At 39.3% G+C, this 24,922-nt stretch overlaps 1 protein-coding gene across 50 annotated transcripts in view; it reads right to left on the reverse strand.

Moving 5' to 3' along the window:
- EPB41 (erythrocyte membrane protein band 4.1) overlaps positions 1–24,922 on the reverse strand; it is a 230,018-nt gene that overhangs the window by 22,311 nt on the left and 182,785 nt on the right. For 5 of the 50 annotated variants that reach the window (XM_055261292.2, XM_055261289.2, XM_055261287.2 and 2 more), the window contains one exon: positions 18,930–24,605. The exons of 42 other annotated variants lie outside the window; for them this stretch is intronic. In XM_055261292.2, coding sequence (XP_055117267.1) covers positions 24,477–24,605 — 129 coding nt within the window. In that variant the 3' untranslated portion in view covers positions 18,930–24,476. Of the gene's footprint in view, positions 1–18,929; positions 24,606–24,922 lie in introns of those variants that run through there. 3 more of the 50 variants (XM_055261283.2, XM_055261282.2, XM_055261291.2) reach the window with 2 other exon arrangements.

Raw genomic sequence — 24,922 nt, forward strand, 5'->3', positions numbered from 1 at the left:
GGCAAAACATATTCTTGAGGAACCTAATCAGGTTGAAAAATGTTTCATATTTCCAAACAGCATGTATCCTCACACTAGCCCTGCATGGAGAAGCTAAAATCTACACTAGTTGTCAGGGAGACAGAAGTTGAGTATATCTAGCACAGGCTTACTTCGATCATTGTCATGGCATCAAACATGATATCAAAAATGGTGAAATGTTTCTTTGTAAACAATTAAAATGACCCAGCAGCTGAGATGTATTTCTTCACAGATGAATGACACAACACCTCCAACCTCCAAGAGAAATAAATCCTGGAAACACAGAGTTCCCTCCCGGGCCAAATACCTCACTCCACAGGAAAAACAGTTCTAAAGCAAGTAGAGTCAGCACTCTGTATCTGTGGGTTCTGCATCCATGGATTCAACTAACCATGGATCAAAAGCATCTGGAAAAAAAATTGTATCTATGCTGAACATGTACAGACTTTTTTCTTGTCATTGTTCCCTAAAGAATATAGTATAACAACTATTTACATAGCATTTATATTTTATTAGGTATTATGAGTAATCTAGATATTTGATTTAAAGTATTCAGGAGAATATGCATAGGTTATATGTAAATACCATGTCATTTTAAATCCAAGACTTGAGCATTTGTGGATTTTGGTATCCAGGGGAGGTCTTGGAACCAAGGCCCCACAGATATTGAGGGACCACTGCACATAGAAGAGAATGTGGATGAGAAGATACCATCCCAGTAGTTGGACCTATTCCTAAAGTTAAAAGAAAGGTGCTCTAGGTGGAAGAAGAAGAAATCCACACTAGTAGGAAATGAATTAGTCATTTGAAAAATAAATAACCTTGCCACAAAAAGAATAAAACACCTAGGAATGCCAGCTAACCAGGAAGGTGAAAGATCTCTACAATGCCACAGTAACCAAAACAGCATGGTGGGCTGGGCATGGTGGTTCATGTCTGTAATCCCAGCACTCTGGGAGGCTGAGGCAGGCAGATCACCTGAGGTCAGGAGTTTGAGACCACCCTGGCCAACATGGCAAAACCTTGTCTCTACAAAAATACAAAAATTAGCTGGGCATGGTGGCATATGCCTGTAGTCCCAGCTACTTGGGAGGCTGAAGCAGAAGAATTGCTTAAGCTCGGAAGGTGGAGGTTGCAGTGAGCTGAGATGATCAAGCCACTGCACTCCAGCCTGGGTGATAGAGTGAGACTCAGCCTCAAAAAAAAAAAAAAAAAAAAAAAAAAAAACAACAACAAAAAACAAACACCAGCATGGTGTAGTGGTATGAAAACGGACATATGAAACAGAATAGAGAACCTAGAAAGAAGGCCACACACCTACAACTATCTGATCCTCGACAAAGCTGATAAAAACAAGCAATGAGGAAAGGAAGGATTCTCTATTCAATAAATGGTGCTGGGATAACTGGCTAGCCATATACACAAGATTGAAACTGGATCCCTTCCTTACACCATATACAAAAGTCAACTCAAGATGGATTAAAGACTTAAATGTAAAACCCAAAACTAATAAAAACCCTGGAAGACAACCTAGGCAATAGCATTCCAGACACAGGAACTGGCAAATATATATATATATATTATATATATAATATATATATATATATATATATATATAATATATATATATATATAATATATATATATAATATATATAATATATATATATTATATATATAATTTATATATATAATTTATATATATAATTTATATATATATAATTTATATATAATTATATATAAATTATATATATATAATTTATATATAATTATATATAAATTATATATATATATATATAATTTATATATAATTATATATAAATTATATATATATATATATAATTTTTTTTTTTTTTGAGACACAGTCTTGCTTTGTTGCCCAGGTTGGAGTGTAGTGGTGTGATCTTGGCTCACTGCAACCTCCGCCTAAGTTCAAGCAATTCTCCTGCATCAGCCTCCAGAGTAGCTGGGACTACAGGTGTGTGCCACCACGCCAGGCTAATTTTTGTGTTTTTAGTAGAGACGGAGTTTCACCATGTTGGTCAGGCTGATCTTGATCTCCTGACCTCGTGATCCACCCACCTCGGCCTCCCAAAGTGCTGGGATTACAGGCATGAGCCACAGTGCCCAGCTAAGAATCGGCAAAGATTTTATGATGAAGATGCCAAAAGCAATTCACAACAAAAGCAAAAATTGACAAATGGGATCTAATTAAACGTAAGAGCTTCTGCACAGTGAAAGAAACTATTAATAGAGTAAACAACCTACAGAATTGGAGAAAATATTTGCAAATTATGCATCTGACAAAGGTCTAATATCCAGCATCTATAAGAAACTTAAACAAATTTACAAGGAAGAAACAACCCCATTAAAAAATGGGCAAAAGGACGTGAACACTTTTCAAAAGAAGACATATATGTGGCCAACAAGCATAAGAAAAACGGCTCAGTATCACTGACCATTAGAGAAATGCAAATCAAAACCACAGTGAGATAACATCTCCCACCAGTCAGAATGGCTATTACTAAAAAGTCAAAAAATAACAGATGCTGGTGAGGTTGCAGAGAAAAGGGAATGCTTATACACTGTTGGTGGGAATGTAAATTAGTTCAACCACTGTGGAAAGCAGTGTGGTGATTCCTCAAGGAGCTAAAAACAGAACTACCATTTGACCCAGCAATCCTATCACGAGGGATATACCCAAAGGAATATAAATCGTTCTACCATTAACACACATGCATGTGTATGTTTATTGTAGCACTATTCACAATGACAAATATATGAAATCAATCTAAATGCCCATCAATGGCAAATTAGATAAAGAAAATGTGGTATATATACACCATGGAATACTATGCAGCCATAAAAAAGAACAAGCTCATGTCCTTTGCAGGAACACAGATGGAGCTGGAGGCCATTATCCTTAGCAAATGAACACAGGAACAATAAAAGCAAATGCTGCATGTTCTCACTTATAAGTGGGACCTAAATGATAAGAACACATGGATACAAGGAGGGGAACAACAGACACCAGAGCCTACTTGAGGGTGGAGGGTGGGAGGAAGGAGAGGATCAGAAAAAATAACCATTGGGTACCAGGCTTAGTACTTGGGTGACAAAATAATCTGTAAAACAAACCCCCATGACACGAATTTACCTACATAACAAACCTGCGCATGTACCTAAAATAAAAGTTAAAAGAAGAAAAAAAAAGAATCTAACGAAAGCCAAACGTGATGGCAAGTGACATCTGCACGTGCTCACCAGAGAGCTGTATATCAGCCACTCAGGCATGAAATCTTGGTAAGAGCCTTCGACCATATTACAAACCACAGAGAAACAATAAAGGAAGGAAGAAGGTGTTCTTGGCCGGGCACGGTGGCTCACACCTGTAATCCCAGCACTTTGGGAGACTGAGGTGGGCAGATCACCTGAGGTTGGGAGTTCGAGCCTGTCCAACATGGAGAAACCGCATCTCTACTAAAAATACAAAATTAGCCAGGCGTGGCGGCGCATGCCTGTAATCACAGCTACTCGGGAGGCTGAGGCAGGAGAACTGATTGAACCTGGGAGGCAGAGGTTGCAGTAAGCCAAGATCATGCCATTGCACTCCAGCCTGGGCAACAAGAGTGAAACTCCGTCTCAAAAAAAAAAAAAGAAGGTAAGAAGGTGTTCCTATGAGTAAACAATATAGTTTGAACCAGCTTACACACTGTAGTACTCAAATCAATGTTATATGTATTATATTAGGAAAATCACTGCTGCTCCTTAACTTGTAAACCAGCCTCCACTGTGATGAATATTAACCAGGGCTCTATAAAGGCAAGGAAAGACACACTGCACACAGGAACTTCAGGCCAGCTTCACTCCCAAGCCATCTTGAAACATGCAACTCAAAAGCATCTCAAACTGGCAGCAGTTGAATTCATATTAGGTAGATCTTTCATTGGCTGATAACAAATATGACTTAGGGTATGAAAGATGGAACTGAAAGACTGACAACAAGGCTGTCTCTGTCTGCAAATGTATCTGAGATACAGCAATTATTCTTGACAAGAATGTATGAATTTCCTCATATTTAACATAAAAATAATACTTGGTTTGACTTACAGGGTTCTGAGGATCAAATACAATAACATACTGTATATGAAATCATATTACAAATTCTAAAGTACTATACTTACTCATTTAATTCAACCAACCAATGAGCAGAACACCTATAATGTGCTAGGGCCTGGGGACACTAGAATGAATTTGTCATATTGTTAAGATGCTATGCTACTTTCCAGGGCACTTATCTCACTGTTTCTTTTGAGTCAGGCAAGTGGCTATAGAGCTGTCCAAAAATAGATCAGCTGGTATTAAACAAATACGCTTTCTGAAATTGCTACATGCTAGTCCTAGCATTGTGAATAGCTATCTAAACCCATTCACATGGAGAGGAACTTTGGGCTTCTTCAAATAATTTGTCATAACTGAGAAGGCTGTTCAATAACCAGAAAAATACCTAAGATAATCAAGTAAGAGCCAATTTTGTGCCAGTTTGTTCAAGTGGTAAGTGGTAGTCTGTCATCAAGAAGTTATTTGTGAACTAAACATTACTTAGGCCAGCACCACCTGACCCAAACTTGCCTACTGCTCAGTTAAATTAGACCGAACAATCTCTTTTTTTCCAAAGCATATATAGAAGAGATCAATGATAAAAGCCCTAGCCACAGTAATTTCAACTCAACAAATACTTACTGTGCACCTAACATGTACTAGTCTTCAGAAATAAAAGAAAAACATAACAGTTGGGTTGGATTACCATTTGTAGCACACTCACATACGGTCAAATCAACTTCTCCAGTTGACACTGTTGTCCAGATCTCTAGGACAACACAGACAACTATTTGTTGAGCATCCTCCCAGGGGTGTAGAATGCAACATGTTGCAAACTAAACTCATCTCTGCTGCTGTCTGGGCTTCCCAACCCAACTTCCTCCATCATTTCTTGTTTTTTTGAGACAGGGTTTTGCTCGTTGCCCAGGTTGGAGTGCAATGGCACGATGTCGGCTCACTGCAACCTCCACCTCCCAGGTTCAAGTGATTCTCCTGCCTGAGCCTCCAACGTAGCTGGGATTACAGGCATTTGCCACTGCGCCCGGCTAATTTTGTATTTTTAGTAGAGACAGGGTTTCTCCATGTTAGTCAGGCTGGTCTTGACCTCCTGACCTCAAGTGATCTGCCCACCACAGCCTCCCAAAGTGTTGAGATTACAGGTGTGAGCCACTGTGCCTGGCCTGTTAAAGCTCTTATAATGCCTCATCCAGATTACCGTAAATGCCCTCAACGGTTTTTCTTCTTTCTTCCTTCCTTCTTTCTCATCTCAAATTACGCTGCTGAAGTGCTTATTTCTAAAATTAAACACTGAAAATTCAATTTTCTAGTTTGAAACCCTTCATTGGGTTTTAGTAAGACAGAAAATACTTTAAAATTTGACCCTTACCTCTCTCTCCAGCTTCGTCCAGCTACACCTCCACATATATCCTTCTCCCCATTACTTCAAAACTATTTGTAGTTCCTAGGACAGAGCATCTTTCTATTATCTCTGTGCCTTTGTAAATGTTATTCCTTCTGCCTGGAAGTCCACACTTAGCTGAACTGTCATTTCTTCTAGATTTTCCTTGGCTGCCTAAAGTATGTTTAGATACCAGTCCTCTTTTGTTCCCATTGTACCCTATCATCACTGGCATATTCATGTCTTTTCCATTAGACTAAGAAATCCTTGGGGGATGAGAACTTGTTACTGTCTTACTTAGCTCTCTATCTTTCTTGTACAGTTTTTGGTATGTAATAGATGCTCAGTAAAAACGTGTTGAAGGTATGTTAGGTAAATCCAGGTCACTTGAGAACTTCTTCTTTGTCCTGTGCTATTCAGTAACTAAAATGTTTAGGAAGAAATAAACAGTGGCTCATTTGACCAGACTCATAGTCTAGTCCAGCATTTTATCTCCTCCATCAGTAAAATAAGAGAAAAATAATATTTTTGTATGTTTACCATGTGCCAGGTGCTGTACTAATCACTTGAGCATGTTTTTTCATTTATTTACAGTATAATTATGAAGTAGTCATTATTTCTATTTTATAGATGAACAGATGAACAGCTAGTGTTTAGACTCAGATCTATCTCTGGTTCTCAAGCCCATCTTCTTCCCATGACACTAGAAGGTATTTCAAGTAGGACCAAAGCACATGTCCTATTTATTTTACTTATGTATATATTTATTTTTTAGACATACGCTCTCGCTATGTTGCTCAGGCAGGATTCAAATCCCTGGGCCCAGGGGATCTTCCCACCTCAGGCTCCCGATTAGCTAGGACTACAGGCACATGCCAGTGTGCCCAGCTTCAGGACATGTCCTATTATGCTCAAAATAACACATAGCAAACCCGACTCTAACTTTGAGAAGTACAAACAGCGTCCAAACTCCTCTTAACAGAGTCTGTTCTTAGTGGCTGACACTAGATTTTTACATACAAGAAGGCTGAAAAGCCAGAAGACAAGACTGGCCAGAAGAAAATATAAAGTCTCCATGACACAAGACACCCAGAATTTGGCATTTAATATCAGTAAAGAATTCTAACTGACAGTGTTGTTGCCTTTGGCTGTGACCATCATCAAGGGCCATTGGATTATGTAAGACTGCAACTGCACATACCAAATTAGCCTGAAAACTTTAAAGGGATCTTCTCAAGTAGAAGATGAATATATGGCTGTGTCTGAACCATCCTCAGTGACAAAAAGGCAAAGCTGAGACTTAATGTGATTCAAAGGTGTTAATCTAGATGTTGCTTACCTGAACTGATGGGGAATCTGTAAGAAAAAAGATGCTGGCCGGGTGCAGTGGCTCACACCTGTAATCCTAGCACTTTGGGAGGCCGAGGCGGGTGTGTCACCTGAGGTCAGGAGCTTAGGACCAGCCTAACCAACATGGCAAAACCCCGTCTCTACCAAAACTACCAAAATTAGCCAGGCGTGGTGGTGCACGCCTGTAATCCCAGCTACTCAAGAGGCTGAGGAAGGAGAATCACTTGAACCTGGGATGTGGAGATTGCAGTGAGCTGAAATCGTGCCACCACACTCCAGCTTGCACAACAGGAGGGAGGCTCCATCTCAAAAAGAAAAAGAAAAAGGAAAAAAGATGCTATGATAGAAAGACTGGCTGCCTATATATGTAAAGTACTGCAATGATATCTAGTTGGTTTTAATTTAAAAAAAAAATTAGACAAATATTTAATTGAACAGAAACATTATTTGAAGATCCTCAATTTCATTTAAAAAGTCAATGGCTCCTGCTAAGTATGATAATTCAGTATTTTCTTTGTTTTGGGGAAGAAAACAGTATTTTTTTTCCTAAAGGCTTTCTCTCAAAAACTATTTATGCAAAGGGATTATGTCTCAGAATCATCAGACCCTGATTAGATATGTGCCTTTATGAGTTATAAATTACCCTTTTTTTGACCTATGAATTTCAGATATTATTAAAAGCAGGATATGGGCCGGGCGCAGTGGCTCACGCCTACAATGCCAGCACTTTCGGAGGCTGAGGCGCGTGGATCATGAGGTCAAGAGATCAAGACCATCCTGGCCAACATGGTGAAACCCCGTCTCTACTAAAAATACAAAAATTAGCTGGGTGTGGTGGCATGTGCCTGTAGTCCCAGCTACTCGGGATGCTGAGGCAGGAGAATCGCTTAAACCTAGGAGACAGAGGTTGCAGTGAGCCGAGATCACGCCACTGCACTCTAGCCTGGTGACAGAGCGAGACTCAGTCTCAAAAAAAAAAAAGAAAAAAAGAAAAAATATTTTAAGGTGTACTAAACTATTAATAATCATGGGATTGCAAACGATCTTTTTGTTTGTGGTTTTTCTCTATTTCCTAACCTTTCTAAAGTAAGTATGTATTACTTTTGTAATAAAAAGTGATTATTTTCTAATGTAAGCACTTGTATCTGGTTTCAGTACTGAAATGATCTTTAAAACCTGAAGAGTCTAGTAAACAATTTATGCAGAAAGTGCTAAAAAATCCTTAACATCTTCCAAGCCTTTTAAAAACAGTAAAAAATAAGCCTTAATAGGTTTCTAAAAGAAAAAAGTAGTTAGAGGAAAGAATTATAAGCTACTAACTGGTACGTAGTATAAAAGTTCTCTTTTATAAGGGTAATATAATATTAAACCTTGGTAATTTAGTTAGTTGGTTTTGAAAGTCAAAGTCAGCTGGGTGAGGTAGTTCACGCCTTTAATCCCAGCAGTTTGGGAGGGCGAGGCGGGCAGACCGCTTGAGTCCAGAAGTTCGAGACCAGCCTGGGCAATATGGCAAGACCCCATCTCTACCAAAAATACAAAAAATTAGCCAGGTGTGGTGGCGTGTGCCTATATTCCCAGCCACTAAGGAGGCTGAAGTGGGAGGGTCACTTGAGCCTGGCAGGTGGAGGTTGTAAACTTGGGGTAAAAAAAAAAAAAAAAAAAAAAAAGAAAAGAAAGTCAAAGTCAATGATGATGAATATAATATACCTGTATAACTGGTGCAAAAGAAATACTTCAAATTTAAGTTGTAGCTTCATTGTATTTTAATGTTTTCTGATTTAGAGGTAGAAGGGATATTATCAGGAAAGTGATTTAAAATGTGGTTGTTGGCCAGGTGTGGTGGCTCATGCCTGTAATCCTAGCAATTTGGGAGGCTGAGGCAGGCGGATCATTTGAGGTCAGGAGTTCGAAACCAGCCTGGCCAACATGGTGAAACCCCGTCTCCACTAAAAATATAAAAAAATTAGCCGGGCATGGTGGCGGGTGCCTGTAATCCCAGCTACGTGCAAGGCTGAGGCAGGAGAATTGCTTGAACCCGGGAGGTGGAGGTTGCAGTAAGCTGAGATCACGCCACTGCACTCCAGCCTGGGCAACAGAGCAATACTCTGCCCCCCACCAAAAAAAAAGTAGTTATCTGTGATTTAATTCCTTAGTAAACTTTCTTCTTAAGTATCTACCTCTGAAACAGTGAAGATACTCAAAGGAAATTATTACTCTCTTGCCAAAGTCATGATAGCAATAGGGAATATAAAATATTAAAGATCGGCCGGGCGCAGTGGCTTATGCATGTAATCCTAGCACTTTGGGAGGCCGAGGGGGGTGAATCATGAGGTCAGGAGATCGAGACCAGCCTGGCCAACATGGTGAAACCCCATCTTCACCAAAAATACAAAAATTAGCCAGGCATGGTGGCGTGTGCCTGTAATCCCAGCTACTCAGGAGGCCGAGGCACGAGAATCGCTTGAACCCAGGAGGCAGAGGTTGCAGTGAGCCGAGGTCATGCCACTGCACTCCAGCCTGGCGACAGAGTGAGACTCCAACTCACAAAAAAAAAAAAAAAAAAAAAATCAAAGTATCCCCAAAACTGATCTAAACAATAACTTTAGGTTAGTGATATACACTATAGATTGATACTATCACATCACAATTCATATCCAGAATGATTTATATTTCTTAAAATATTACTTTTTGCAAAGTAACATGAACCAAAGCAATAAAGACAGGAGGTCCCAGGCTGGGCGCGGTGGCTCAAGCCTGTAATCCCAGCACTTTGGGAGGCCGAGGTGGGTGGATCACAAGGTCAGGAGATCGAGACCATCCTGGCTAACACGGTGCAAACCCCATCTCTACTAAAAAAAAAAAAATACAAAAAATTAGACGGGCGTGTTGGCGGGCGCCTGTAGTCCCAGCTATTCGGGAGGCTGAGGCAGGAGAATGGCGTGAACCCGGGAGGCGGAGCTTGCAGTGAGTCGAGATCGCGCCACTGCACTCCAGCCTGGGGGACAGAGAAAGACTCTGTCTCAAAAAAAAAAAAAAAAAAAAAAGACAGGAGGTCCCTACATGGTGTTTCTTGAACTCCTGAAGTGGGCCAAGCCTATGGATTTAACTAAAATTGGGCCTCCTTTCAGCTTTTGTTAGCAAGTTCTCAAAGAGGTCCTCATTATATTTTAGAGAACATCACAACTTTGAAGAAAGAAATTGTGACAGGAGAATTAAAATGGGTATACTATGAGGCTATTTCATAAATATTCCCGAACCAAGATCCTCAGGAAGAATACTGTTTATAATGGATAGTTTTGGGATACATACTGTCCGTTAAGAAAGAAAATAGAATATTTCTGATTAGTCACACAATTTACAACTATTTTAAAATGTCAGAGATTTATTACTGTTTCTAGCCTCAAAGCTTATTTTTCTATATTGCTATTACCCACACATTTGCTCCTTGAAATTTCTAAATTTTCCTCAAAAAGAGAGTCTGAGATTTAGCATATACCTCTGCAGTCACTTTACACAATTGTAATCCCCAATCCACTACATCCGTTAAACTATACCATCGTTTTTCACATTATCTTCATTTTATTTTGCATTCTGTCAAGTAAAATGAGATTTAAAGCTGGCCTTGTAAGTGCTGCTTAATGATATGACCAATGCTGTAATCAGTCACCATCATCTGTGCAATGACTTTGTGGCTTGCTGAAATGCAAATATGTGAGGAAAATTTAATACATAAAACTTTTATTAGTGTTTCTATATATCTGGGAAAAGGGATTCATTAAACTTTTTAATAAGATTTACATAGATTGAGAAAAAGAAGTTTTGATAAGTAAAAGGAAGTAAACAGAGATGGCAGTGAGAATAGGGGTGAGGGTGCACAGACACACATACACCCACAGAGCACATTACCCTTGCTTTGCAAACCCAGTAAGAAATGCTTTGCAGTGCAAATGCCCACAGAACCAGCAGGAATCGAGGTTATCTTGCTAAGCACAGAAGGAAGATACCCAGCGGAAGAGTCCAGCTCCTGGTTCTTAACTAAAGTAAACAATAAATATCACAGTCACTTAAATTATCAACAATGTATTTAAGTAATACCCCAGATGGTCTGCAACATGCAAACTAAAAAATGTAGAATTTAATCCTGATAAGATCAGTTAATTGCGAGTGCTTTGCTTCTATATTCTTCTCTTTAACAAAACATGACAAGGTTAAGTCTCAGCAAAGAATGGCTTTAAGTGCCTAGGGGAAAACCTCTTAAGAGCAAAACATATGTCTTTATACATTAATATAAACATTTGTAATTTCCTATTTTGAAAAATTATATCAGTATTTCCCTAGGTTGTATAATAATCAGTAGGAACATTAGCCCGATGATTAAAACTTTTTAAAGTTAAAACAAATGCTTTTAAATGGGCACTTGCAATAAAAGATAAATCAGATGTGGTAATGGCTTCTTTTGCAAAAGCCATGTGTAAACAGCACATAAAGATGACAAGTCAAGCAGTAGGAGCCCATTCTTCAGCCAAAAAAGGAAACCAATGAAGACAGAAGAACAAAAATTACCGAAAGGAGAAACATCCTCTGATTCCCACCCCCAAAAGCTTGATAAATAATAGTTTTTTACAGATTCAGCGGAAAACTCAGGCCACTTAGAAGTTTTAAAAAGGACATTAGAATCACAAACACTCAACATGGGGATAAACTAACAACAGAGTAACCATGGGCTAGCAAAAGGTGATGTTAAAATTCCATCTTTCCTCTCTAGTGTGACATTCTTTATCGTGAAATACATTTCTCTTCATTCTAATTTTTCTCTCTTGGATATATTCTCTCTCGCCTTTTTTTTTTTTTAAGGTTGTATGCTATTAGTTTCTAGCTAGAAATATATCCTTATAGTGCTCACTAGCTTCTCCATGAAACTCAGAGTCATTTTCACAGTCTATTGCTATTCTCTGGTACATAAAGATTACATTTGTATAAAATCTGGATAAAGGGGCTTATTCTGGAAGATGTGGGCCTTTACTAGAGTTGATAAAATTGCTTACAATAGGAAAATAATTCCACAATGCAGCCTCTCACAAAGGACAGCAAATGAAATTAGCCAATGATAATTATTTGTCAAACATTGTTTTTATAATTTCCTAAATAGTGCTGTTATTAGATTACCCCCAGAATAGGTGAATGTAAAAGCAAACAGCTTCAAAATCCATGCCGGATGCAAAATTTTAACTATTAGGTAATAGAAAATTTTGCCTTTACACTGCACTCACCAGCAAGGACTCCACAGATCAAATGAGTGTTCTCAAATCTGAATAGATCTACAGAAGTCAAAGTGCTTGGGCAAATATTAAAGGTTATACTAAACATGTCTAACAGACCAGAAGCCTTTGGTGGTCAGTTTTATTTCATTACACTATGAAGGGTAGGGGTGGAGGGACGAAGATGGAGAAAAAGGAGCTATGACCAGTACAAAAACTCTGAAGTTAGAATGGAACAAAATTAAATTTGTTTGGCTGGATTTCACAGAAGTCTCAGTTCTAAAAATTGATTAAAGTCATAATAAGCATTTAAGAAAATTTGATATCTAGAAAACAGTTACCTGGAGGCTAGGCCCAGTGGCTCACGCCTGTAATCCTAGCACTTTGGGAGGCTGAGGTGGGCAGGTCACTTCAGGTCAGGAGTTCGAGACCAGCCTTACCAACATGGTGAAACCCCATCTCTACTAAAAATACAAAATTAGCCAGGTGTGGTGGCGGGTGTCTGTAGTCCCAGCTACTCAGGAGGCTGAGGCACAAGAATAGCTTGAACTCGGGAGACGGAGGTTGCAGTGAGCCGAGATCGCACCACTGCATTCCAGACAGGGTGACAGAGTGAGACTCCGTCTCAAAAAAGAAACAAAATAAACAAAAAACCCAAGAAATAGTTACCTTGATTCTACAGAACCAATGCAACAGACAGCTATTATTATAGAAAACTATTATTGAATATTAACTAGCTATGTTTTATCTTTTTGAGAAATTATATAATAGTGAAAATGGCTTTCTGTGTTAGCATTTTCAACAAACTCATAAAAGAAACATGGCTTTGGAGAAACACTACAAAGTTATTTTACTTAGATCACAAGGTACATACTTTGAGCTAGTAAATAGACTGCTCTAAAATGTGAAGTGTTAGGTGTTTTTTTTTTTTGAGATGGAGTTTCGCTCTTGGTGCCCAGGCAGGAGTGCAATGGTGCGATCTCAGCTTACTGCAACCTCCGCCTTCCAGGTTCAGGCAATTCTCCTGCCTGACCCTACAGAGTAGATGGGATTACAGGCATGCGCCACCACACCTGGCTAATTTTGTATTTTTAGCAGACAGGGTTTCTCCAAGTTGGTCAGATTGGTCTCAAACTCCTGACCTCAGGTGATCCACCCGGTTCGGCCTCCCAAAGTGCTGGGATTACAGGCGTGAGTCACAGTGCCCGGCTGAAGCATTAGTTTGAAATAATCACCTGAATAATATAATAAAATCTAGAGCTGTGAGAGTTAAGAGGTTTACCCAAGGTGAAGTAAGAGATAAAGTGATATACCTTCTGTCAATTTCACATTACAGGAACAAGCTCTCCTCACACCCACATACCCACACCCACACCATTCTTCACTTTTCAGTAAGATTAGAGTGGCAATACTGAAGAGTTATTAACTACAAATTTGTACAGTGCTTTTAAAAAGCCCATAAAAGACAAATTCATCATACTAAAATGTTTCCAACAGATGTGACAACTACATCTGTTGTAGTGACTAATTAAATTGGTTAGAAAAAAATTATTTTTAAAACTTGGCATAGTCAAATTAGTTCAAAGTTGATTTAAAATAACATTCTGAGAACTGAATGCACACCAGTAGGTTGTCTCTCTTACAACTAAGCAAAAGACAACTAATTATTGGGTCACAGAGAAGAGTGAATATAAGGAAAAACAAGAGAAAAACTAGCTGACAGCAATCTCTTGCTGATCAGCTGAAACAGAGGTTCATTTGGATTTTTTTGGTGGTAGGTCTATGAACGGCATTATTAACTCCTACTTCCTTAATGATTAGTAGCAACCCGAATCACATTTGCAATAAATAAGATTTATTCATAAGTTTACACATTAAGAGAGCAAATAATGTGAGAAAAATATCAAAGAAAATGTCCCAAAGGAACTAAAGATTTCTTAGGCTTAAATATCATGCTGAATTGCTAATGAATAATTAATTTATTCAGCTAAGTATTAGAGCAAAAGGAGCCTGGTCAAGGGAAATGAAAGAAACACGTGCTTATGGATTTATTAGAAAACACCTCCCCAAAACCAGGCTCAGTGGTTCACACCTGTAATCCCAGCACTTTGGGAGGCTGGGGAGGGTGGATGGCCTGAGCTCAGGAGTTTGAGACCTGCCTGGGCAACATGGTAAAACCCTGTCTTTTAGCAAGATGTGACACACACCTGTGGTCCCAGCAGCTTGGGAGGCTGAGGTGGGAGGACTGTTTGAGGCCAGAAGGTCGAGACTTCAGTGAGATGTGACTGCACCACTGCACTCCAGCCTGGGAGACACAGTGAGACCCTGTCTCAAAAAAAAAAAAAAAAAAAAAAAAAGAAAAAAAGGCGTGCACCACCATACCTGGCTAATTTTTGTATTTTAGTAGAGACGGGGTTTCACCATGTTGGCTAAACTGGTCTCAAACTCCTGACCTTAAATGATCTGCCCATCTTGGCCTCCCAAAGTGGTGGGATTACAGGCGTGAGCCACTGCACCCAGCCACCCTCTCCTTATTTTTGTATTGCTATGAGCTAAGAATGGTATTTACTTTTAAAATGATTAGGAAACTGGCCGGGCGCGGTGGCTCATGCTTGTAATCCCAGCACTTTGGGAGGCCGAGGTGGGCGGATCACGAGGTCAGGAGATCGAGACCACGGTGAAACCCCGTCTCTACTAAAAATACAAAAAATTAGCCGGGCGTGGTGGCAGGTGCCTGTAGTCCCAGCTACTCGGAGAGGCTGAGGCAGGAGAATGGCGTTAACCCGGGAGGCGGAGCTTGCAGTGAGCCGAGATTGCGCCACTGCACTCCAGCCTGGGCAACAGAGCAAGACTCCATCTCAAAAAAATAAATAAATAAATAAATAAATAAATAAAATAAAATGGTTAGGAAACTAATAGAATAATATTTAGTAATATGTAAAATTATACAAAATTTAAATTTCAGTGTCCATAAATAAAGTCTGATTGGAGCATAATCACATTCATTTTATGTGTTATCTAAACTACTTTCACTCTACAATGGCAAAGCTAAGTGGTTGTGACAGACCATATAGCCTGCAAAGCCTAAAATATTTATTATTTGGCACTTTACAGAAAAAGTTTGCCTACTCCTGATACTCCAAATACATCAAAACCCATAAGAGTTTGATATGGTTCATGTTTCTGTATCACATAAAACACAAGAAAAAAGTGTCAAATTGCTTTCTGCAGTGTATTTTAAACATAAATGTTCCCTTTATGATATCACACTCATCCGAGATGACTTTATTTATACAGATGTGTATCCTATCCTTGGTAATATGTTCTAGAGTGAGAATAGCTGATTATTACCTGTGATAAATACATAAGGGCTTTTTTTTTTTTGAGATGGCGTCTTGCTATGTTGCCCATGCTGGACTGGAATTCCCAGGCTCAAGTGATTCTCCTGCCTCAGCCTCCTGAGTAGCTGGGACTACAGGCTTGTGCCACCAAGGCCAGCTGGATAAGAGCTTTTAATTGAACCAAGTTACAAGACATTAACAATAGAAACTGGCCGGGCGTGGTGGCTCACGCTTGTAATCCCAGCACTTTGGGAGGCCGAGGCAGGCGGATCACGAGGTCAGGAGATTGAGACCACGGTGAAACCCCGTCTCTACTAAAAATACAAAAAACTAGCCAGGCGTGGTGGCGGGCGCCTGTAGTCCCAGCTCCTTGGAGAGGCTGAGGCAGGAGAATGGCGCGAACCCGGGAGGCGGAGCTTGCAGTGAGCCGAGATCGGGCCACTGCACTCCAGCCTGGGTGACAGAGCGAGACTCCGTCTCCAAAAAAAAAAAAAAAAAAAAAAAAAACACAATAGAAACTGACACCTACCATAGGGGTATACTAGATTCCTTGAATAAACAAGAGACCATACTACAGGATTAACAAGAGAGACAGTGGCTTCTGGGCTGGATATAGGCTTTCTGGATTACCTGCATATAATGATTGGGCATAAGTGATTAGTTTGGCACAAATTTATGTGCCAGTACAAGAGATTCTATGTGAAAAGTTATTTATCCATCGCCATCTGTGATTAATCATTTAATTCGGTTTAACAAATATTATTTGTTATATTCAAGGCAATGTGGTAGCTGGGATACAAAGGTTATAGATTGGCAAAATCAAGGCCTATTTTCATTTAAAATTTTTTTAGAGACAGTGTCATGCTGTGTCACCCAGGCTGGAGAGAAGTGGTGTGATCATGGCTCACTGCAGCCTTGAGCTCCTGGGCTCAAGCAATCCTCCTGCCTCAACCTCTTCAGTAGGTGGGACTACAGGCACGAGCCACCGTGCTTGGCCTAAAGAGCCTCTTACCTTTGAGAATCTCATAGTTTTGAGGAGAAAGGCACAAAAGAGATGTATTAACAACACTTCAAATATTTAATATCACTTTTTCTGGTGGGGTATAAATCATAATCAGAATATTAAGCAGAAAGTACATTTCCATAATTTTATCATCACATTGGTATAAACTGAATCACTTGGGGACAACTCAAGTATGTAAAGGTTACTCAGACTGTCACAGAAGGAAAGCAAACTTAGAATGCAGGCTTTAGTAGTGTGCTTCCTCAAAATATAACATTGATACTATCTTGTCAACAGATTCTGGGCTACATGAAACTCTCAAAGCTGGAAAACTATCCCACCTCTACTCTTTTATCTAAAACAATTCCAAAGCCTATGTTATCTACGAAGAAGCTGGGACAGCCAGAAATTTCAAAATTTTTTGGAGAATGTCAATTTATAGGGACATAAAGCTGAATAATCCACAGTGGGCAACACAGCCAGAAAGAAAAAGCTGTTAAAACAAGGAAAGTTAGAAAAGAAGAAAGGAGGATGACATGCTAGGAGGAAGACTTGAATAGATCTGAACAGCAGATGGTAACTTGTCTGAGGGTAAGAATAGTGACTAGTTTCAACATGAGAGTTACCTTTAAGTATGTGAAGAAGTAATGTGGAAAAAGATAGAAAATTCTTTAAAATGCCTCCATTCAGGATCAGTGAATGAAAGCTACAGGGAAACAGATTTTCACTTAATATATGAATGATTTATATACAAACTCGGAGCTGTCCAAAGATGTAATATGTTATCTCAGGAGATATTGAAACAAAGCCTGCAAGACTGGCCTCCGCATCTCTAAATGATATTGTAGAGAAGAGTCAAGCACTGGAAGAGAGAGGAGTTGAATTAGGATCCTATCCAATCCCTAAAATTCTGATAATCCTGACGCTTTGCATCCTTGTAATATATAATACTTTGCTGGTGGGTGACAAATAAAATAAATGAATAAAATGAATGGTAGCCTTAAATATTTTTCTGTGTGTTTTACTGAGATAGGATCTTATAAATACGAAGACTTTTCTTTGAAGAGGTAGTAGATAAGAAAATGAGAGGCTCACCTGCCTTTGTTGATTTTGAGACAAAAAAAGATAGTTGGGACTCTATGCCTTCCCCTACCTTTTAATCTTTCAAATGTCAGAGTTATTCTATCATTTACCCAAAACAGGATTCTATGCTAATGGGTAAGACACTGCTGCCTTCTAGGATTTTTCTTTTTTTTTGAGACGGAGTCTTGCTGTTGCCCAGGCTGGAGTGCAGTGGCGCCATCTCAGCTCACTGCAACCTCCACCTCCTGGGTTCAAGCGATTCTCCTGCCTCAGCCTCCCAAAGGGCTGGGATTACAGATGCCTGACACCACACTCAACTAATTTTTGTATTTTTAGTAGAGACAGGGTTTCACCATGTTAGCCAGGCTGGTCTTGAACTCCTGACCTCAGGAGATCTCCCCACCTTGGCCTTCCAAGTGCTGGGATTACAGGTGTGAGTCACCACACCCGGCCTAGGATTTCAATCACAAAAGATTTTTTTTTTTGAGATGGAGTCTCGCTCTGTCACCCAGGCTGGAGTGCAGTGGCACGATTTCGGCTCACAGCAAGCTCCGCCTCCCAGGTTCATGCCATTCTCCTGCCTCAGCCTCCTGAGTAGCTGGGACTACAGGTGCCCACCACCACGCCCGGCTAATTTTTGTATTTTTAGTAGAGATGGAGTTTCACCATGTTAGCCAGGATGGTCTCGATCTCCTGACCTTGTGATCCGCCTGCCTCAGCCTCCCAAAGTGCTGGGATTACAGGCGTGAGCCACCACGCCTGGTCGCACAAAAGATTTTTAAAATTCCTAAAGTGTGTTTTCTCCACAATGTATAGTGTGTTACCTATACATTTAGTTAGGCTATTATTCAAGTTATTCGGCTTTTAGCCTGCATTTCTGATCTGTGGGAATAAACTACTTTATCTTCTTTTTGTCTTTCAAGTTCTAGGATGATAGGAGTTTTGTTTACCAAAAGGAATCCCCCATGAATTTATAATTCATAGCCACTGCTCTTCCTCTAGCGTAACTTTGGATGGCTTCCTAACTCTAATTCCATACCTTCTTAGCCATTTCAGGTATGCTTCTATAGGTCTGTACCAATGTGTTTCTTTTTGTGTCATATTCTGCTGCAGTAAAAGGAGATAGTAAGGCATGAGGAGTAACAGCTTCAGAAATGAGAGTGGCCTATTAATACTATCCACTAAAGTGTAGAGGAAGCAGACATGGTAATGCCACATGCCACACAAAACAGAGTAAGAATAAGGAGTTGTAGTTTCTAGTACCAATATTACAAATGGTGTAATCTGAGTAGATGAAAAAAATGAAGTTTCTATGTATAATAAAAACAATATAATAGTCTTTTTCAAAGCTGCAGAGAATGCTATAGTTTGGGATTATTTTTTTTTTTTGAGACAGAGTCTCGCTCTGTCGCCCAGGCTGGAGTACAGAGGCGCGATCTCGGCTCACCGCAAGCTCCGCCTCCCGGGTTCACGCCATTCTCCTGCCTCAGCCTCCCGAGTAGCTGGGACTACAGGCGCCTGCCACCACGCCTGCTAATTTTTTGTATTTTTAGTAGAGACGGGGTTTCACCATGTTAGCCAGGATGGTCTCGATCTCCTGACCTCATGATCTGCCCACCTTGGCCTCCCAAAGTGCTGGGATTACAGGCGTGAGCCACTGTGCCCGGCCTGGGATTTTATAATTCCTGTGAAGAGGAATATAAGGGAAGGCAACTCTGTCAACAAATTCTGTATGTCTTTACTGTATTCAAAACCCTTGGCGAAAAAATAAAAGCAACAATGAGACCATGTCTCATATTAATTTTGCCCTGTTTTCCTTTTGTGAATACGTGATCACTGGGTAAAGCACAAGTGTAATTTTTGCGCCATTAATACCTTCTTAAAATTAATTAGATCTCTAATGCCTCACGTGTCCTATAGGCTTATCTATAGGAAGTACTACAGGCTTATCTATAAGAAGTATTACAGAAGTGACTTAGGAAACTAGGAGAAAGTGAATTGGGTTATTATATCCAAAGAAATTTCAGAGTAAAATTTATAATATTTAATAGAAAGAAATGTACTAGGTCCTAGGATGCCAACTGGAAATCTATTCCATGTATAATATCCAGCCTAATCTTAATCAACAGAGTCAGCATCTTTTCCCTTCAAAACTTTTACTGAAGATGTAAATAAGTAGAAAACTTGACCCATGCAAACAATTCCCTTCATATTGCAAGTGTTAGCATGAAAGAAACTGGCTGAGAGGCCCAAAATATAGATGCTTGGTTTATTTTCAAGTATGATCCACTCTAATCATATCATTTGGATAAGATGAATTTATTAAGGATAAATTTGGAAAATTAGCAAAGTGGTCAAATATCAATAAGGAGTAGATGGAAATAAACACAGCTATTTAACGACTTACTTTCAAAATAAAAAGAAGTTAATGTATGTCTGTGTGTTTTTAAATTTTCATCTTCCCAGCTCCCAAAAGACCAAGAATTGAAGGACAACCAGGGTCTCTGGTTCCTGGAATTTATTACATATTCATTCTCATGAGGTAGGTTTGTCTCCACATTACTAGGTGGAAATCTGGGCGCCAAGTAGTTAAATGAACCTCTCAGAGTCACCCTAGAAATGAATAATGACAAAACCAAAGCAAAAACCCAAAATATTATACTGGTCTGTATTGATACCTTTAGTCCAAATTATTTTTTATTTATCAACTTGCCATTAAGAAGCTGAATCAGGGTAACATCAATATGTATTAGAATTTGCCTCTGGTACTGAAAATGAAGGAAGGAAACCAAGACTATTTACAAATTTTTTTTTTTTTTTTAGACGGAGTCTCACTCTGTCACCCAGGCTGGAGTGCAGTGGCGTGATCTTGGCTCACTGCAACCTCTGCCTCCCGGGTTCAAGCAATTCTCCTGCCTCAGCCTCCCAAGTAGCTCGGATTACAGGTGTGCGCCACCATGCCCAGCTAATTTTTGTATTTTTAGTATAGGTGGGGTTTCACCATGTTGCACAGGCTGGTCTCGAATTCCTGACCTCAGGTGATCTGCCCGCCTCAGCCTCCCAAAGTGCTGGGATTACAGGTGTGAGCCACCGCGCCCGGCCCATTTACGCTTTATGTTGCAAATATTGGCAGTGTTACCTTTAGGAAATACAAAGCTGGAATGCCCAATATTTTTCCTCTGATAATTGTGATGGTATCTTTTGAGTCTGCATGGGTCAGCTTCATCCAATACAAGGGCTTGGCCATTCTCCTCTTAATCATTCTTACCCTATTGATAGAAGAAATGGCCTCTCCTTTGACTCTCAATAAAGATCTCCGAGGACTCTTGCTGCATTTCAGAAAACTGAAAAGTATCATTGGCTTAGACTTTTCATGGACTTGGAATAACTCCAATACAAAGAGAAACAAAATTCAGGGTGAAGTTTACAATAGTAATTAATAAAAAGCTGTGTATAAGGATGAAAACTGGAAATTCAGGAATTATAATCTGAAACAGTTATAAAAGTATAAATAAAGTTCTGATTATTTCCTTTTAATTCTTTAAAAAAAGATTTAAAATTATCTAACCAATTCTATAGTTCCATTTGTTATTTCATTAAGGGAAACTCTTGTATCTTTATTTCCCAGATAAAAGAGAGTACTTATGATTACTACTTTCTGTGGTAGAGAACAGCTTCGTAATATTTCAGGTCCCTCTTATTATGAGTGAATCAATAAATATGCTTATTTACAAAATATATATTATAAACAGACATAGCCTGTGACATAAAAGATATATACGCACACCAAATTTTAACCTGGTCCTTGCTTCTTTTTCCATTTCTTGGGAAAGCCTATAATGACAGCGTAGCAGTTTTCAAGAAATACCAGATAATTATTTCTACATGTCTCCAGAGACAAGAGAACAATATTGGTAGATGCTGAAGGACAAAAGATTCTTATCTTTACTGTTGTCTTTTTTTGCTCTAAGAGGCCATCTTCTCAAAAACAAAAAGTGTTGTTTAGAAGTTTCATCAACTGAAAAGCATTAAGAAGTAAAACAAAGTATAATAATCTTAGTTTGATAACCCTATAAACTCAGATTTCAAAACAAATACTTGAGGCATTAACCAAATCATCCATATTGGTACATTAAAGTGCTATAAAAAGCAAGCTACATGCAAGGTTTCTTCAATATTGAGGTAAAAAATAACAGGTTAGGCATGTGAGTTGTGTCCTGAAGAGAGAGAGAGAGTGCTCATATTTACTTCAGGTAAGTCTTAGAAATCAACATGCAAACAGAGGACACATACTTGTCACAACAGAACTTGAGGTCACAAAGCCATTGATTAAAAAACAATTGATTTCAACACAAGTGCACGAACAAACAGGTCTGAAGTATATCAGGAAACAAAGTATATCAATATATATTTTAAGCTTAGCAATGGCTAACTATTGCTGCTAGCAATATAATTAGTAAAGCCATAAAGAAGTAACACAGTATCTTAATTCAGAGAAGGGTTTTTTATGTACAGATCTTGAGTAAATCTGTGTTCCAGACTTTTTTTTTTTTTTTTTTTTTTTCTTGAGACAGAGTCTCGCTCTGTCACCCAGGCTGGAGTGCAGTGGCGCAATCTCGGCTCACTGCAAGCTCCACCTCCCGGGTTCATGCCGTTCTCCTGCCTCAGCCTCTCCGAGTAGCTGGGACTACAGGCGCCCGCCACCTAGCCTGGCTAATTTTTTGTATTTTTAGTAGAGACGGGGTTTCACTGTGGTCTCGATCTCCTGACCTCGTGATCCGCCCGCCTCGGCCTCCCAAAGTGCTGGGATTACAAGCGTGAGCCACCGCGCCCGGCCAGTGTTCCAGACTTTTAAGGACAGGTAGAGTAGTCTGAGAATTTCAGTCCTGGCTGGAGGCTAAGGGGCACCAGCACCATTTTCCTTAAACCATATCAACACTCTACTTCTGAAAAGATGGCATTTAATCTTTGAAGATCTCTTCTATACACCAGGCAGGAAAAAGTTGTCTGTCCCTGTACAGCTCAGAAATACTCATAAAAAGGCCACAGAAGTCAAAAGCCCTTTTCCAGAAAAGACTTTTGTTTATACTGGTTTGATATCCTAAGAAAAGGAGTGGTTATGGATTTGTAGATTAAAACATTATCATTTTAAGGCTTCTGAAAGGTTACCAAGTTGAAATTTTTTCTTAAACTATGAAGCCCATGCCAAACAAATGACTACAGAGGATTGGGAAAATATTCCATCAAATGTATCTAGAGAGTATCCTGGTTTGTGTGAGACACTGGATAGGAAGACATAACAATAGTAAACAGTAAACATGCAGGATAAAAGAGTTAAAGCTTTTGGGAAGATTATCAACCTGCCGTATGCTTAATTCTGATTTGTTTAAATTTGTTAAACTTCAATGCAGAAAAGCTGGCTTTGGGCAGTCCATTGCTACTCTTTTGTACCCCACAATACACACTCCACAAAGAGTAACATTTGACAGAAAAATGATCACAAGAGCTCCCCTAGGACAGTGAACTATCAAGATCAGAGGGCATCATACAGCAATAACACAGTTGAAGCCAAAGACAGAAGTTCAATGGTCTTGACATTTCAGATGAGCACCCTGTTTTCTGATCACAGAAAGACCAACCACCAAACAGCCAACACAAGGATCACGAGAAAAGACACCATGAAAGGAATACGAGGAGATGGAAAAGTACTAAAGTAGAGGTGGCACTTTTTGAGAGACTTGTGATCCTCAGGGATTGGAATAGAAACCTTGGGAAGAATTTCTTCATTTTCTTGCTGGGGCAAGGCTCTTTCAGTAGATCTTTCTTGCCTTTTAATTTTCTCTTCATCCTGTACTAACAGAGCACGTTCCTGTGTCTGCTTTCACAGTAGAAGATCAAGAAAGACAGAATAAGATGAACAAAATGACAGATGGAAAATGCTCAAAAATGATACTTGGGGATGTGCAAAGGATTTGGAAATATCTTTTAGACACTCTTCATTTTAGCTTTACTTTATTTTGGCAATCTATCCTGGCAAAGTTTCTGTAACACAATAGGGTGCTCATTAGAACGGAAAGTTCAAGGAGTCACTGGCTTTCCCCTTGCTATGTTATTTATTCTTCCTTTGAGGATATTCACATATGAATTTTAGGTCATTTTCTATTACTTTGGTGCTGCCAATCACTAATTGGGCAATGCCAATAATGAAGCATTCTTCTTGCCATCATAAAAGTTATTTTTGGCTGGGCGCAGTGGCTCACGCCTGTAATTCCAGCACTTTGGGAGGCCAAGGTGGGCGGATCACGAGGTCAGGAGTTTGAGACCAGCCTGGCCAACATGGTGAAACTCTGTCTCCACCAAAAATACAAAAATTAGCTGGGCGTGGTGGCACATGCCTATTATCCCAGCTACTTGGAGGCTGAGGCAGGAGAATTGCTTGAACCCGGGAGGCAGAGGATGCAGTTAGCTGAGATCGCGCCACTGCACTCCAGCCTGGGGGACACAGCAAGAGTCTGTCTCAGACAAAAAAAAAAAAAAAAAGTTACTTTTATTACAAATACAATGGCAGAATATAAAAAGTAATCCTTATATCTCTTCATATAGACTTTAAAAACAACAGTTTTAAAAGCAACAGTTCATTCAGTATAGCAATTAGTTTTTGCTCAAGAAATAAAAATCTTAATCTTACACATTTTAAAGATTGCAAAAGAAAAACAAAAAGTATAAAAGTTTATAATGCCCCTCCAAGGTTCACCAAAACAAATAAATAATAATGACCATCATGAAGGTTTACACATTACTTTAAGCAAATGCTTTAGACACTTTTAAGGAAAGTTTTTTCTCCCCAATTGTCCAATTGAGAAGTTTTTCTTCCCCCTGCAATTTCTGTACTCTGCTATCCATAGTCAAGACAGATGTTATCTATGAAAGGAAAAACTTGGCTCTAAGTTCTCTCAGTTGAGGTAGCCTTCTCTGATCAGTTTGGAAGTTCAACACTGGTTCTTTGCACACCCCTAAGTGATATGTATCAGGGAGAAAGTAGCTAGGGGACTGGTCAGCAAAAAAAGAAAAAAAGGAAAAGAAAGGATGCAAAATTACAATGATTTTTGAAAGAAAATAAAGTGGGAGAAGAAAGACAACATAAAAAGAATAGGGTATAATTAAATTCATTTTCTCTCTGAATACATATTTATATCTTCATGCAGCTTTTCAACCAGCCATGCGCCGAAATAAGCAAATCGAAAGCTGCAAAAGCTGCAGCAGTGGAAGTGTTATGTGTTAGGCCGAAAGGCTGTGGGTGTGAATTTACTAGTATAGCCAAAAGAAAGAAAAAAAAGTATTCAGCAGCTGTTTTTCACTTCTGAGGG

This window comes from Symphalangus syndactylus, chromosome 22 (assembly GCF_028878055.3).
Source record: "Symphalangus syndactylus isolate Jambi chromosome 22, NHGRI_mSymSyn1-v2.1_pri, whole genome shotgun sequence".
Lineage (NCBI taxonomy): Eukaryota > Metazoa > Chordata > Mammalia > Primates > Hylobatidae > Symphalangus > Symphalangus syndactylus.